This window comes from Desmodus rotundus, chromosome 12, assembly GCF_022682495.2.
Source record: "Desmodus rotundus isolate HL8 chromosome 12, HLdesRot8A.1, whole genome shotgun sequence".
Classification (NCBI taxonomy): domain Eukaryota; kingdom Metazoa; phylum Chordata; class Mammalia; order Chiroptera; family Phyllostomidae; genus Desmodus; species Desmodus rotundus.
Genome location: NC_071398.1, coordinates 44,958,431 through 44,971,089, shown reverse-complemented (window position 1 = coordinate 44,971,089; position 12,659 = coordinate 44,958,431). Strand labels below are relative to the sequence as shown.

Here is a 12,659-nt window from a genome sequence, read left to right as displayed (position 1 = left end):
GGAGGAGGAGATTGGGACAACTTCCCAGATTGGAAGTCTGGAAGAAATTGGGAGAGCAGGGGTAGGAGCTCGGAAAATCTTTTCAGACCCAGAAGGGTGTCCTTCCAAGTTTTAAGTCTGAGAGCTTTGAGCTTGGAGTGTGAGATGGGAAGACCACTTTGAAGGGTGATAATGGGAACTTCTCTGGTCCCCAGAGGCCACGGCACCATGCGGTTGGCCCATTATGCCCATGACTGAGCAGCTCACAGAGGAAAAGGTGGGGTTCCCTTGTCCTCATTGTCATTGGGGCCCCACCCAACTTCAGCACATTAAGTTAGCTATCTCCACAGGACCAACTCTGTCCTTCCTTCTTTCTCGCCTTTCCTTCTGGCTTCAGCATTCTGAAGCCCATGGAAATTCTCTCCAGACTTCCTGCAGGAATCAGCTGACCTAATCACTCTGTAATTCTGACATTTATTTTACTTACTTTGTAAAGATTTTATTTATTTATTTTTAGAGGGAGGGGGAGGGAGGGAGAGAGGGAGAGAAACATCAGTGTGTGGTTGCCTCTTGCGCACCCCCTACTGGGGACCTGGCCCACAACCCAGGCATGTGCCCTGACTGGGAGTTGAACCAGCAACCCTTTGATTCATAGGCCAGCATTCAAGCCACTGAGCCACAGCAGCCAGGGCTGAAATTCTGGCATTTACACATAGAGAGAAGCCCTTTCATCAGATGTGTGCACAAAACTCCCCCGGCCCTTCCTTCCAGGGTGGAAAACTCTGGCAGTATTTCCCCTTCTCCCCATAAAGCATGTGGCTTATGGATGACGCCAAAATCAGTGGCCCTTCTTCAGTTTTGGCTTGGCTGTGAAAAGGCTCTCCCCTGCGTGGCGGAGAGGCAATGAGATGGGTTTGGAACTCCGGGTGCGATCTGAACAGGGTGGACATTCGAAAACAGCCGCAGTGGGCCCCAGTCTGCGTCTGGGACTAAGAGCATTTTTAGGGCCATCCTCCAACTTCCACCCGCCAGAGCAGAACTCTCCTCTTGCAGGTCCCTCTCCCGCCAAACCCTTGTCAACGGAGGGGAGGTGGAGGCACTCACTGCTCATTGGCTGACTGGCTCCCATGAGTCAGGTGACAGGCGGGGGGTGTCTAAACCCTTATTGAGACTCAGGTGCTTCTGACGGAGTCTCGAAAATCAATACAATTGATATCACGCAGACCTACTGCTTCATCGCTGGCTTTTGATTTTCTTTTCAAGGAGACAAGAAACGTCTTCAGAGCAAGACGGACCCGTGGAGGCTGGAACCAGCCTCGTCTCTTTAATGGCCTCTTTCGAGCTTGGATGATTGATCCCCTTTCGAAATACCCTGTCCACAATCTTGCTTAAGCACGTGGTCACTTGTGAAACGCAGAGGGAGCATGGGGCCTAGCCACCAATAAAGGAGCCCCCAATTTACTCGGGCTGCCCTTCCGGCCTCCTGGAATGAGAGAGATGGTGAGGGGTGTGCGTGCGCGGGGACAGAAACGCTGGTGACGGTGACGGCGTTGGGGAGACTCCCGGTGGGCAGATCAGACTGGCAGCCCCGGGGCCCTGGGAAGGAAGTACAGCCTTCTACAACCACGCGGGGCTCCTCCCCCAAATCTCGTGGTACCTCACCACCCCACTTTGTCTTCCTCATAGTATCTTCCTGATCTGGGCTGGTCCCTCTCTCCTTTTTAAAGATTTTATTTATTTATTTAGAGAGGGGGAGGGAGGAGGAAGAGAGGGAGCGAAATATCAATGTGTGTGCAGAGCTAGCAGCTCCTAGGACGCGGTTGAAGGAACGAAGGGTGGACGGAGGGGAAAGGGAAGGGGAAAGGGAATGCTGGTAGGAAGCTTGACATGAAATGGACTCGGGATGGTGACGGTGACAATAAGGAGAGGCCACAGTAAGGGGCCAGGACGTACATTGGTCTGATCCCATCTTCTTTAAACTGAAGCTTTGAGTCTGTGGAACGCAGCCGTTGAACCCAATGAGCCACCCTATACATCTACCTCAGGGGTTTCAAAAGTGAGAAAACCTCGGAGGAAGGCATGAACCGAACTCTTGATTTGGGGGACCTTGGCATTGCTGAGGTGGCCTGCTCCCAGGTAGAGGTGAGGAGGAAGGTGGCCTCCAGTTGTGCAGCGCAGTCATTGGGGATGGAGTCGACTCCCAGGGACCAGGAGGAATCTCTCCCCATCCCCTCCTCTGCCCCGCCCCATGGCCCAGGCAGACAGCGTGAGGGCAGGGGGCTTCCAGCAAGGGCTTCGGGGAACCTGGCTGAGCCCAGGATTTGCATGCTCCCATCCCCTCTCTCTCTCTCTCTCTCTCTCTCTCTCTCTCTCTGCACAATGACATTTTGCAGGGGATTAATTCCCTGGGGATCAGCTTGTCCTAAACCTTGATAATCCCGATTTGTGGTTTAATTCAGTGGCCTGAGTATCTTACACGGGGAGAAGGAGGTAGGAAGCCAGAGGGGAAAGAGCAGACTGAGCCTCCAGGAAATCAAGGAGGAGCGGGGTGAGCTCCCTCTCATGCCTGTTGAATGAACCGTTTCCAAGCACAGTCTCACCCAGTACCCTGTGGCTCACCCCCTGGCTGGTGCACCTCCCTGCTGCCCAGAGAAGGAAACAGAGGGAGGTGTTTGAGGCAGATGGAGTAGGAAGGGGGGAGGTAGAACTATGTTTGGCTTTAAAAAAAAAAATCCTCACCCGAGGATATGTTTATTGATTTTAGAGAGAGAGGACAGGGGAGAGAGAGAGTGAAACATCGATGGGTGCCTCCTCGTGTGCGCCCTGACCAGGGATGGAACCCACAGTTTAGGTAGGTGCCCGGACCGGGATTGAACCTGCAACACTTTGGTGTAGGGGACGACGCTCCAGCCAACCGGCCCACCTGGCCAGGGCTGTGATGAACTTTTTTTTTTTTTAAGATTTCTTTCTTTATTTATTTTTAGACAGAGGAGAAGGGAGGGAGAAAGAGAGGGAGAGAAACATTGATGCGTGGTTGCCTCTTGTGCGCCCCCTACTGGGGACCTGGTCTGCAACCCAGGCATGTGCCCTGACTGGGAATGAACCAGTGAGCCTTTGGTTCTCAGGCCTGCGCTCCTTCCACTGAGCCAAACCAGCCAGGGCTGATGAACTTTTTGAATCTAACAGAATAGACTATTTTAATGCAAGAGGAAGCTGGGGAAGAGATGGACTGGTCATAGGGACTTACGATTACATGAACTCAAAAGATGCTGTGAATCTTCGGGATTTTTGCAACAGCAACTGGACCCCAGTCCCATTCCCATTTCCATATGTAGATTCTTCCTCCTTAATCTAGTTCTAGAGATGTAATGCCCTTCCCCCGCCCCAATCCTGGCAAAGCTCTGTCAGCCTAACCTCTCCGGTCCCCACACCCCTCCCCCCTTTTAGGGGTTCAGTCCTCCACAAACGCTTGATCCACCAGGTGGGGAGAGACTGGGGTTTCCGAACCTCCTCAGCGAGACATCATCTTCACAAACTCTGCGAAGAAAAGCCCCTGGTGAGGTGTCTGTTCGTAACAGCAGCGACCTTACCTTTTTGTGTCTCTCCTACGTGTCGGGAAGGGCGGGTGATCCTTGGGAAATTACTCGGCTTCTCGGTGCCTTGATTTCTTCATCGATACAATGAGAAGCCACCTCATATGGTTTGTGAGATGGTTAAACAATATAATGCTTATAAGTCACAGTAAGTGCTCAGTAAATAATAATGACAAGTGCCTCATTTCACCATTGCAACCCATCCTAGAGGGGTAGGCACCACGTCGCAGATGAGCAAGCCAAGGCCAGTGAGGCTGACCAATGAGGTCGAGTGGGGGATGAATGGCGAACCCCGGAATGAACGCAGGTTGTTCTGACTTTGCTGGGACCCCGCGTCCCGTGAACTTACTGGTCCCGCCCAGCTCTTGAGGTCGGTCTGTCCTTCCCCTGCCCGTGGTGGGCCTGAGGCTCTGTCTCCGCTACGGTCTATGTCCTGCCTCTTCCAGAGCTTCACTGATGCCCACGGCACCGCCGAGCCTGGCCAGACCCAGCAGCACCCACAACGCTGGCTACGTCGCAGCGATGCAACAAATGTGGACTAAGCATTGGGAGTTCTCGAGCAGAGACGGTTCAGGGAAGACCCCTCACGTCCCACCTCCCAGGATTTCACAGCCTAGGAGGCAGACACAGCCGACACACCCAGGCCTGCAGCGGTAGCTTCCTTGGGGGGAGGAAGAGGAAGATCTGTACGACCCCAGCGCTGGGACTAATACACCCAGCTAAGGACGAAGGGGCGCTTCTCAGCAGAGGGCTCACTGGCATCAATTCCCGAGGGATGGATAAGGTCCCGATGGCCTGGGAAGGGTGTGGTGTGTGGAAGGGACACACCGGGTAGAAGGGGACAGAAGCTGGGGAGAGCAGAGCACGTGCCCAGGGTGCACCAGAATGTGGGAGTTCACAGGGTGGTCACAGAAGATACGGTGAAGGGACGGGGTCGGGTCTCTGATGTACTTGAACCTCAGACTAAGAATCTGGACTTGGGTCTTCAGGCAGCCGTCAGATGCTACGATTTTTGGACCAGAGAGTGTCTTAAGGAGAACTTGATGTGCCCACCTTGTCTCCCACAAAAACGGCCTCCGCCCCCACCCACCTGGGTCTCCAGGCTTTTTCATTCCTCCAGTCACTCAATCCAGTTACTCTGGGCTGGGGACTGGGGACATGGTGAAAGACTGAGTCGGTGGCCCAGGAGGAAACAGGCCATAAACTAACATAAGCCATCGTGACGCCGTGGGTCAGGATTACTGCAGAGGCCTGCACGGGGGTTATGGGGTCACCGAGCCCGGTCTGCGAGGTGGGGACGCCTTCCAGGAACACAGCTAAGAGTTAGCCAGCAGAAAGAGAAAAGGGTGCTCCAGACAGAATGGCGACAGGAGTGAGGACAAGGAGAGGTGGCATATGATTCCTTTCAACTTCTTCCAGAACTTCCGGAGAAAGGTATCGTCATTACCCCATTTTGCAGATGTGAAAACCAACAGTTACAGTGAACAAGCCATAGGTCAAGGCCACGGAGTTAGTAAGAGACTGAATTTGAACCCCGTGAATCTGACCCCAGAGTCTCAGCTACTAACCAGTATGATCTTCTGATGGGACATTTTGTTCCAATGACAAAGGTGCCTAGTGAACACAAAGGGACCAGGGGAGGTGGACGTGAGTCCTGCCCCAGCACGCACAGGATTGTGGTCCTGGACACGGTGTTCCCAGCAGCAGCCAGGGGCAGGAACAAGGCAGGGAGAGACCCTGAGGTCTTTGAAATGACGTGGGCAGAAAGGGCTGCAATAAAAACCCTTCCCAACCCTGCTGCCCTCCCGCCCCCCTCCCAACCTAAAACTGGAGGACAGGTGAGAAGGGACAGCCGACTTGGAAAGTCACACGGGGTGTTGGAGTGGAAAGCGTCACCTTCAAAGTTGACAGTGCCGTCCCCATTCACATCGGCTTCCTGGACAACCTCGGCGATCTCCCGGGCGGTCAGCCGCTCCCCCAGAAGTCTTTCCATGGCCTGCCGCAGCTCTCCCAGGGTGATCTCCCCGTCGCCGTTGGTGTCAAACTGAACAGGGGCAGAAGGGGGACGATGCGGTTGACCCTCGAATGACTCGGAGGCAAGGGGCGTCAACCCCCTGTGCAGTCAAAAATTCACCTATAACTTTTGACAACCCCCCCCAAACTCAACGATGAACTGCCTACTGCTGACCAGAAGCCTCACTGATAACATACACCAGTCCATTAACACGTATTTTCCATGTTGCGTGTGTTTTGCACTGTGTTCTTACCATGGAGCAGACCAGAGGGAAGAAAGTGGGTATGCAGAAAATCACAAGGTTCATCTGTGAGGTTTTCAAATTGTCACAAATCACCAAAAACTTTTCCAATATGTTTATTGAAGAAAAGTCGCATATAAGTGGACTCGTGCTGTTCAAACTCATGTTGTCCAAGGGTCAACTGTATTAGCAATAATGAATAATAATAATAACAATAATAATAATAATAATACACCCTGGCCAGGCGGCTCGGTCAGTTGGAGCACCATACCATACACGAGAGGACTGCAGGTTCCAGCCCCAGCTGGGGCATGGGTGGGAGGCAACCAATTGATGTTTCCCTCTCTCCCTCCCTGCTTTTCTTTATAAAGTCAATAAACATATCTGTGGATGAGTGTTTTAAAAAACAATTTTTTTAAGTTAAAAGGAACAAGCGAAATTAATTTTAATCATTGATTTTATTTAACCCCATATTTCAAAAATATTACCACTTCAGCATGCAATCAGTTGTAAAATTATGAGTGAGTTGTGTTACCTTCTCTTCCCACAGACTGGGTTTCTCAGGCTCAGCGCACTTCCACACCGAGGGCGTACGCAGTGCAGTACGTACTTAACGTGCTTAGTCACTCAACTCGGCCCACAGGGCCTCCTGAGCTAAGGAGACTGAGCTGCCTCTGGAGTGTGCTGGGCGCTTATAGCCTTTCTCAGTTCAGACACCAAATGTTGTCAGAAACACCTAGTCTGTGCGTAGGCTTCACAAAATTTGTACTCAAAAGGGAGACGCGCACACCCAAGTTGTTCTCCGCAAATGTTTGCCAGTAATTGAATCGAGTATTCTTTTAAAATTGAAACAAATTGAATTTATAGTCAACTGAATCTACATGGGAATTAAATAAATGACAAGTGAAATTAATCAAAAGTAGATAAAATTAAAATTTCAGGTCCTCAGTCATACTCGTCATATTTCAAAGGCTCGATTGCCACAGTGAAGTGGCCGGCGGCTACCGGCTAGGACGGAGCGTTTCCATGACCACAGGGAGTTCGGTGGGATGCTGCCGCTCCAGGCCTTTCTGTGGAACTGGGAGAGCCGATCCCACAGCCAGTAGGTGGAGATCTCCTGGTTTCAGACCCATGTTTCCCTGGCTCCAAGGTCTTTCTTTCCAAACTCTGTCCTGTTCTTTGTTTTTGTCTCACAGAGTTGGAAGCTCTCTGAGTGAGCAAAGCATTTTCTCAGGGGATAGAAGTGAACCTCAGCAAGTCTCCCATCCCGCACTGCCTGGATCTCACTTTTTTTTAAGATTTCATTTATTTCGTTTTAGAGAGAGGGGAAGGGAGGGAGAAAGAGAGGGAGAAAAGCATCAGTGTGCGGTTGCCTATTGCATGCCCCCAGCTGAGGGGCCTGGCCCACAACCCAGGCATGTGTCCTGACTGGGAATCAAACCAACGACCCTTTGGTTCGCAGGCTGGCAATCAATCCACTGAGCCACACCAGCCAGGGCTGGATCTCATTTTAAAAGCATCTCTTCAACAAGTGTGTTAAACCACATGATCTTTGAGTTCCCACCTGGGATCTCACATTTGGATTCCGTCTTCTTATTACAGGCTGGAAGGTGTGTGGCCCTAATGTGTTCTGGAGACTGCAGAATCTTGGGTGAGATCTGTAATCTCTGTGAGCCTCAGTTTCTTCATGTATGAGGGTCAGGTAGGTGAACACTAACCCCTACCCTTACTTGTGAGGGTCACATTGGATAAAATAGGGGGAGGACCCCGTCCATTGCAAGAGCTTGGCATAGGTTCTTTTCCTTTCCTACGAATGCCACCAGAGTGAGGAAATAAAGCTGGTTTGGGTGGGTGCTGCCCATGACTAATCAGGGACCTCTGGGTCTCCGTCAGCCCCCACCAGCATTGTGAAACTCTCTCAACTCACTTCCTTAAAGGCCTCGCGCATCTCCTGGACGCCGATCATCCCCGCCGTTTCCGCAAGCAGTTTGGGGGCCATCAGCTCCACAAAGTCGTCAAAGTCCACACGGCCCCCCACTGAGGAGGGGGAAGGAGGTCTAGTGAGATTCTGTAGGTCCCTACCCTCCATTCCCTCACTCTGCCCATCACGTCTGCTCAAGACATAGCTCTTCTCCAGGCTCTGCCTTCTGGGGCTTTCCCTCTCGGCCAGCTCAAGCCCTCTCGTCTCCCGAATCTGAACGGGAGCGAGCACACAGGGGCGGCAGTACCTAACTGTCCGAGTAACCTGGAACCAATCCCCTCATTGGCTCACACCTACGCTCCCTCACTGTAGGTCTATAGAAGGAAGGGTATGAACTAAATGAGCACCAGCGTCTCTTCCAGATACGAATCCTACCCCGTCCTTGCATTCAGCCTTGTTCCCTCAGTAACAGGCCCAGAAGCAAACCCAATACAAATGTTATCCCAAATTTCATCTCAAAATCAGCTCTGGTTGCCGCTAAGAAGACCCATCCTCTGCAACATGACTCACCAACGTTACCCCCAAGGCCAAGTTTGTTTCCTGCATCAACAGCAGGTCTTGTGGTCCTGGTGAGTCTGAGCGGTGATGTTACGACCAACCTTTAACACGCATTTACTGGAGGCTAAGCCTTGACCTGCGTGAGCGCCTTTATCCCTTCCTTCCCACAATCCCCTTCAGTAAGGAGTGATATCGTTTTCACTCGACAGATGGGGAAGTTGAGACTCGAGAGTGGGGGTTAACGCCACTTTTTCAAAATGACCACAATTAGCAAATAATAGACCTGGGACTTGAACCCAATCTACCTCTGAGTCACCGTTTCAACCTCTTCAAATGCTGCCTCCCTACGTATATGCTGATCCGTTTCCTTCCAGACCTCTAGTCCCTCTCACCCTCCTCCCTGTCTCCACCTCTACTCTCAGCCTGTGTATCCTCACCAATTACACTCTTCACCTTCCCCTCCCCAGTGCTTCCTCCCACTCCCCGGCTCACGGTTCATGCGGATTTGCTGGCCCAGTTCAGCCAGCTCCATCTCTGTGGGCATGTAGCCCATTGTCCTCATGAGATTTCCCAGATCCTTACAAGAGATGAACCCATCTCGGTCCTTGTCGAACTCAAGAAACGCCTCCCGAAGCTCTGAAAGTTAGGAGAGAGCTATGGAGGAACTTGAAACCGTCAATGGGGAAGAGTGGCATCCCTTGAAACCACCGGTGAGGCACAGACTAGAGATTACTCACAGGAGAACACATTTTTTAAAATCAAAATTTCAATAAGGAATGATGTACGAAATGTGTTAGAAGACAAATGATTCCTGAGGCCTCCAAACAACAGCATTGAAGTCCTTCAAAGTGTTGGGTGAAAATAAGTTATGGGAAATGCCCAAACCATCGACAGAAAAACCAATAATCTTGGATTCATCTTAAAACTAACGTGTCCCTCCTGGGTCTCTGAGACACTCGGGGGTGGGCATGCCTTCTAAAGACTGGGAAGTGCCTACACCGCCATGAGAAAGAGTTCCGCAAAATCACGGTTGAGCGAAAAGAGAGCGATGTGAAATTTTCAGGTCAGGGGACTCACACTGAGATGCACAAAGGGGCAGAGACAGCGAGCGGGTGGGTGGTGATGTGGGGGCATTTGGGGAGGAGAGTGTTACCTTCGATCTCATCTTGTCCCAGCGGTCGTTCCTGGCGGGGAATGCGCGGGAGATGGAATTTGGAGAGGGGTCAGGGGTCCAACGTGCAGTTAGTTCTCCAAACATGTCCCCATGTTCTCCCACCCTTTCCTCTTCCTCCTCCAATCCTTGCTCCCCCGTACGCCTCTCACTTCCTCTCTCCCATCCCTGAGCCTTGATCCCTCTCCTCTGCCATCCAATCCACCCCCTCCTGCTGCAGAGGAAGAAAGTGAACCTCACAATCCCAGCGACAGGTTCAGAGCGCTGACCGAGCCGGGCAGCTTCCATAATCTTTCTGTTTAAACCTCAGCACCGCTCTGTGATGTCAATCCGAACACCATTCCCGTCTCATTTAAGAGGAAGCTGAGGAGCAGGAAGGCTAAGGAACCTGCCCAAGGTCACACAGCTCACAGTGCATGCAGCAAGCCAGCTGCAGCGGGTGCTGTGATTTGAACTCAGGGCCCCTGACTCCCAGGTCAGAATTCTCTCCACCACGGACGGAGCCCATGGAGTCTTTCTCCCAAGAGCTGGCGTCGCCCTTGTGTGGGGGCCAGTGTCAGCCGCATCCGGAGGGGTGGTTGGGGCCACACGACCAATTCCTAAAAGCTTTAAGAAGTTGCAATCATTTTTGCTGCCACCCACTCGCGGCATACCTGAAGGGACAGGCTTGGCTATGAGGCCCCACACCTGGGGAATTCCACCAACCTCCGGCCTCTTTCACCCGTTTCCCTTTACCCTTGGAGCCCTTCCCTAGCCTCTTTTCTTATTATCCCCGTCCCCCTATAGCTCCTCCCTCTATTGCTATAATTATTATTATTTAAAGATTGTAGTTATTTATTTTTAGAGAGGGGAAGGAAGGGAGAAAGAAGGGGAAAGAAACATCAGTATATGGAAACATCAATGTGTGGTTGCCTGGGGCGCCCTCTACTGGGGACCTGGCCTGAAACCCAGGCATGTGCCCTCATTGGGAATCCAACCTGTGAACCTTTAGTTTACAGGCCTGTGCTCAATCTAAGCCACACCAGCCAGGGCTAATTATTATTATTTGATTTAAAGACGGACAAAGATGCCCATTGCAACCAAACAGATCTGGCTCTGCCACTGACTAATCACATACGCTTAAAGCAAGCGACTGCATGGCTCACAGCCTCCGTGTCCTCATCTGTAACATGGGAATGACAGTGTTCCCGACTCGCGAGCAGTTCTGAGGGTTAAATGACATCAGAGCCCTTTGCCCAGGGCTGGGCGCACAGCAATGACTTCGTAAGTGGCAGCCATCATCGTCATCATCCCATCATCATCATCATCATCACCATCGTCACCACCGCCAGTACGGGTGACTGTCCATGTAGAAAACTGATGACGGTCGCCCGTACTGACATCACCCCAGTTCCTCCTTCATTTTTTCACCCCCTTCACCTCCCTCCTTTAGCGCCTGACTCCCAATTTCACCCTCACCCGTTTGGCGGAGCCGCCAAGTCCCCACCGCGCTCCCCAGATTCTCCTGCCTTCCTAACTTACGCTCCCCCAGCCTGTTCCCCTCGTTCCCTGCGCCCATCCCGCCCCTTCTCTTCCTCACGGGTCCAGCTCCCCTGGCCCTGCCCGCCACCCGTCCCCAGTGTCCCCCACCTCACCCGCTGTTTCTCAGCGATGCCTTTCCGCAGAAAGATGCAGGCGGGGCCCATGGGGAACTGCATGGAGGGGCCGGGCAGCACGCACTGATCTCTAGACGGGTCCCCTCCTTCTCAGCCCCCTCGGTGGCTCAGCCTCCTTATCTCCTTCTCTTACCACTTTTCTGCCAACCCTTCCTGCCTCTCCTGGCCTCTCCCTAGGTCCCTGTGTCGCAGAGCTGTGACAGCTGGGCAGGAAATCTCTCCTCGGGACGGGAGGGACGGGGAGGGGTCACAGCGGTTCGTGCCTCCCCATCTGGCTTGAGCGAGCCGGGAGGGGCAGCCGGTGTCAGGCTCTGACGTTTTATTAGCAGCATGGAATTGGAAAGAGTTTAAAGAGTGGGGATTAGAGCGGAGGGCGTCCGTTCGTTCACTCGGCGCTCCAGCAAGGGTGACGAGGGCTCACTCGAGACCCGGCCTCTGCTGGCCTCTGCGGGCCTCTGCTCGCGCAGACACCGCGAGGACGTCCCACGGCAGTGACTTTGCAGAGCTTGCTGCGCGCCCTGCCCTGTGCAAAGGGCTCTGCGTTCCGGATGCCATTTAATCCTCAGAACTGCTCGCGAGGTCGGGATCACTGTCATTCCCATGTTACAGATGAGGACACGGAGGCTGTGAGCCGTGAAGTCGCTTGCTTTAAGCTTTTGGAATTAGGCAGCGGCAGGGCCAGGGCTGTTTGGTTCCAGTGGGCACCTTTAGTTAGGTCTCAAGGAGCTGTTGAGGAAGTCCGGAAAGTGCACCAATGAGCGGGCCGCAGGAATTAGGTGACAGTCTGACCCCAGGAAGGAGGCGTGTGTAGCGGCTAAGAGGTTGGTATTTGCACATCCCTGCTCATCTCTTCCCTTCCTTTCATCCCGAATGATCTGGGGTCAGGGGAGGGGAGAGGTGGGAGCAAGGCAGGCAGCTATGCTGGTGCGGGGGTCACGTGAGAGGCCATGCTGGTGTCAGAGCCCAAGGAGGGCCTGAGGGTGGGAGAGGACTGGGCGGGGGCAACATTGAGGCCAGCCAGAGCTCACATCAGGTTTGGAGTGAGGGAGGTGTCCCCACAGAGGGGCAGCCCGGCCTGCGGGTTGCGGCCTGGGAAGGATGAACCAAGGGCGGGTGGGCGGGCAGCCTGGGGTGCACACTGGGGCAGGAGCTGAGTGAGGGGGGCGCGACGCAGGTGTCCTCGCCTGGCATGGGGGTGTGTACGAGGACATCCACTCGTGGGGGTGGCACGGTGGAGGGCGCTGAAGCCAGGTCAGGGTGAGAAAGGTGTCCCGGCAGAGGGGATGGCGATGGAGAAGGGAGGCTGGCTCCACGCGCGGATTGTGTTAAGGACAATGAAGTCCGTGTTCTCAGTTGGAACGGGAAGTCAGGAGCAGGGAAGGGGGGAGCTCCACGGCGCTGGGAGGTGAGGGTCAGGGATTCCCGGCCGCTGTGTGTGCAGGCAACTTGGACGTCTGACCTCCAGCTGTCAGAGGACGCAGCATCCTGCTGTTGATGACCTCTTGCCCCCAGGTCTTGACCCCTGAA

The 12,659-nt window shown here is 53.3% G+C and overlaps 1 protein-coding gene across 1 annotated transcript; it reads right to left on the bottom strand.

Moving 5' to 3' along the window:
• Positions 1-3,386: 3,386 nt before the first annotated feature.
• LOC128779693 (calcium-binding protein 5-like) lies at positions 3,387-11,290 on the bottom strand. Its single transcript, XM_053915529.1, has 6 exons — positions 11,112-11,290; positions 9,460-9,490; positions 8,799-8,942; positions 7,755-7,864; positions 5,469-5,616; positions 3,387-3,516 (listed from the first exon to the last, which is right to left on the bottom strand). Exons 1-6 carry the CDS (start codon positions 11,172-11,174, stop codon positions 3,491-3,493), a joined length of 522 nt encoding a protein of 173 aa, XP_053771504.1. The 5' UTR covers positions 11,175-11,290; the 3' UTR covers positions 3,387-3,490.
• Between the last annotated feature and the right edge of the window lie 1,369 nt (positions 11,291-12,659).

Coding starts and splice junctions, on each gene's coding strand:
- LOC128779693 (XM_053915529.1), bottom strand. CDS start 11,174: ATGCAGTTCCCCATGGGCCCCGCCTGCATCTTTCTGCGGAAAGGCATC. Junction 5,617..7,754: donor TGCGCGAGGCCTTTAAGGAA/GTGAGTTGAGAG, acceptor GCCCCTGTTCAG/TTTGACACCAACGGCGACGG. Junction 3,517..5,468: donor CGGCACTGTCAACTTTGAAG/GTGACGCTTTCC, acceptor TTTTCTTCGCAG/AGTTTGTGAAGATGATGTCT.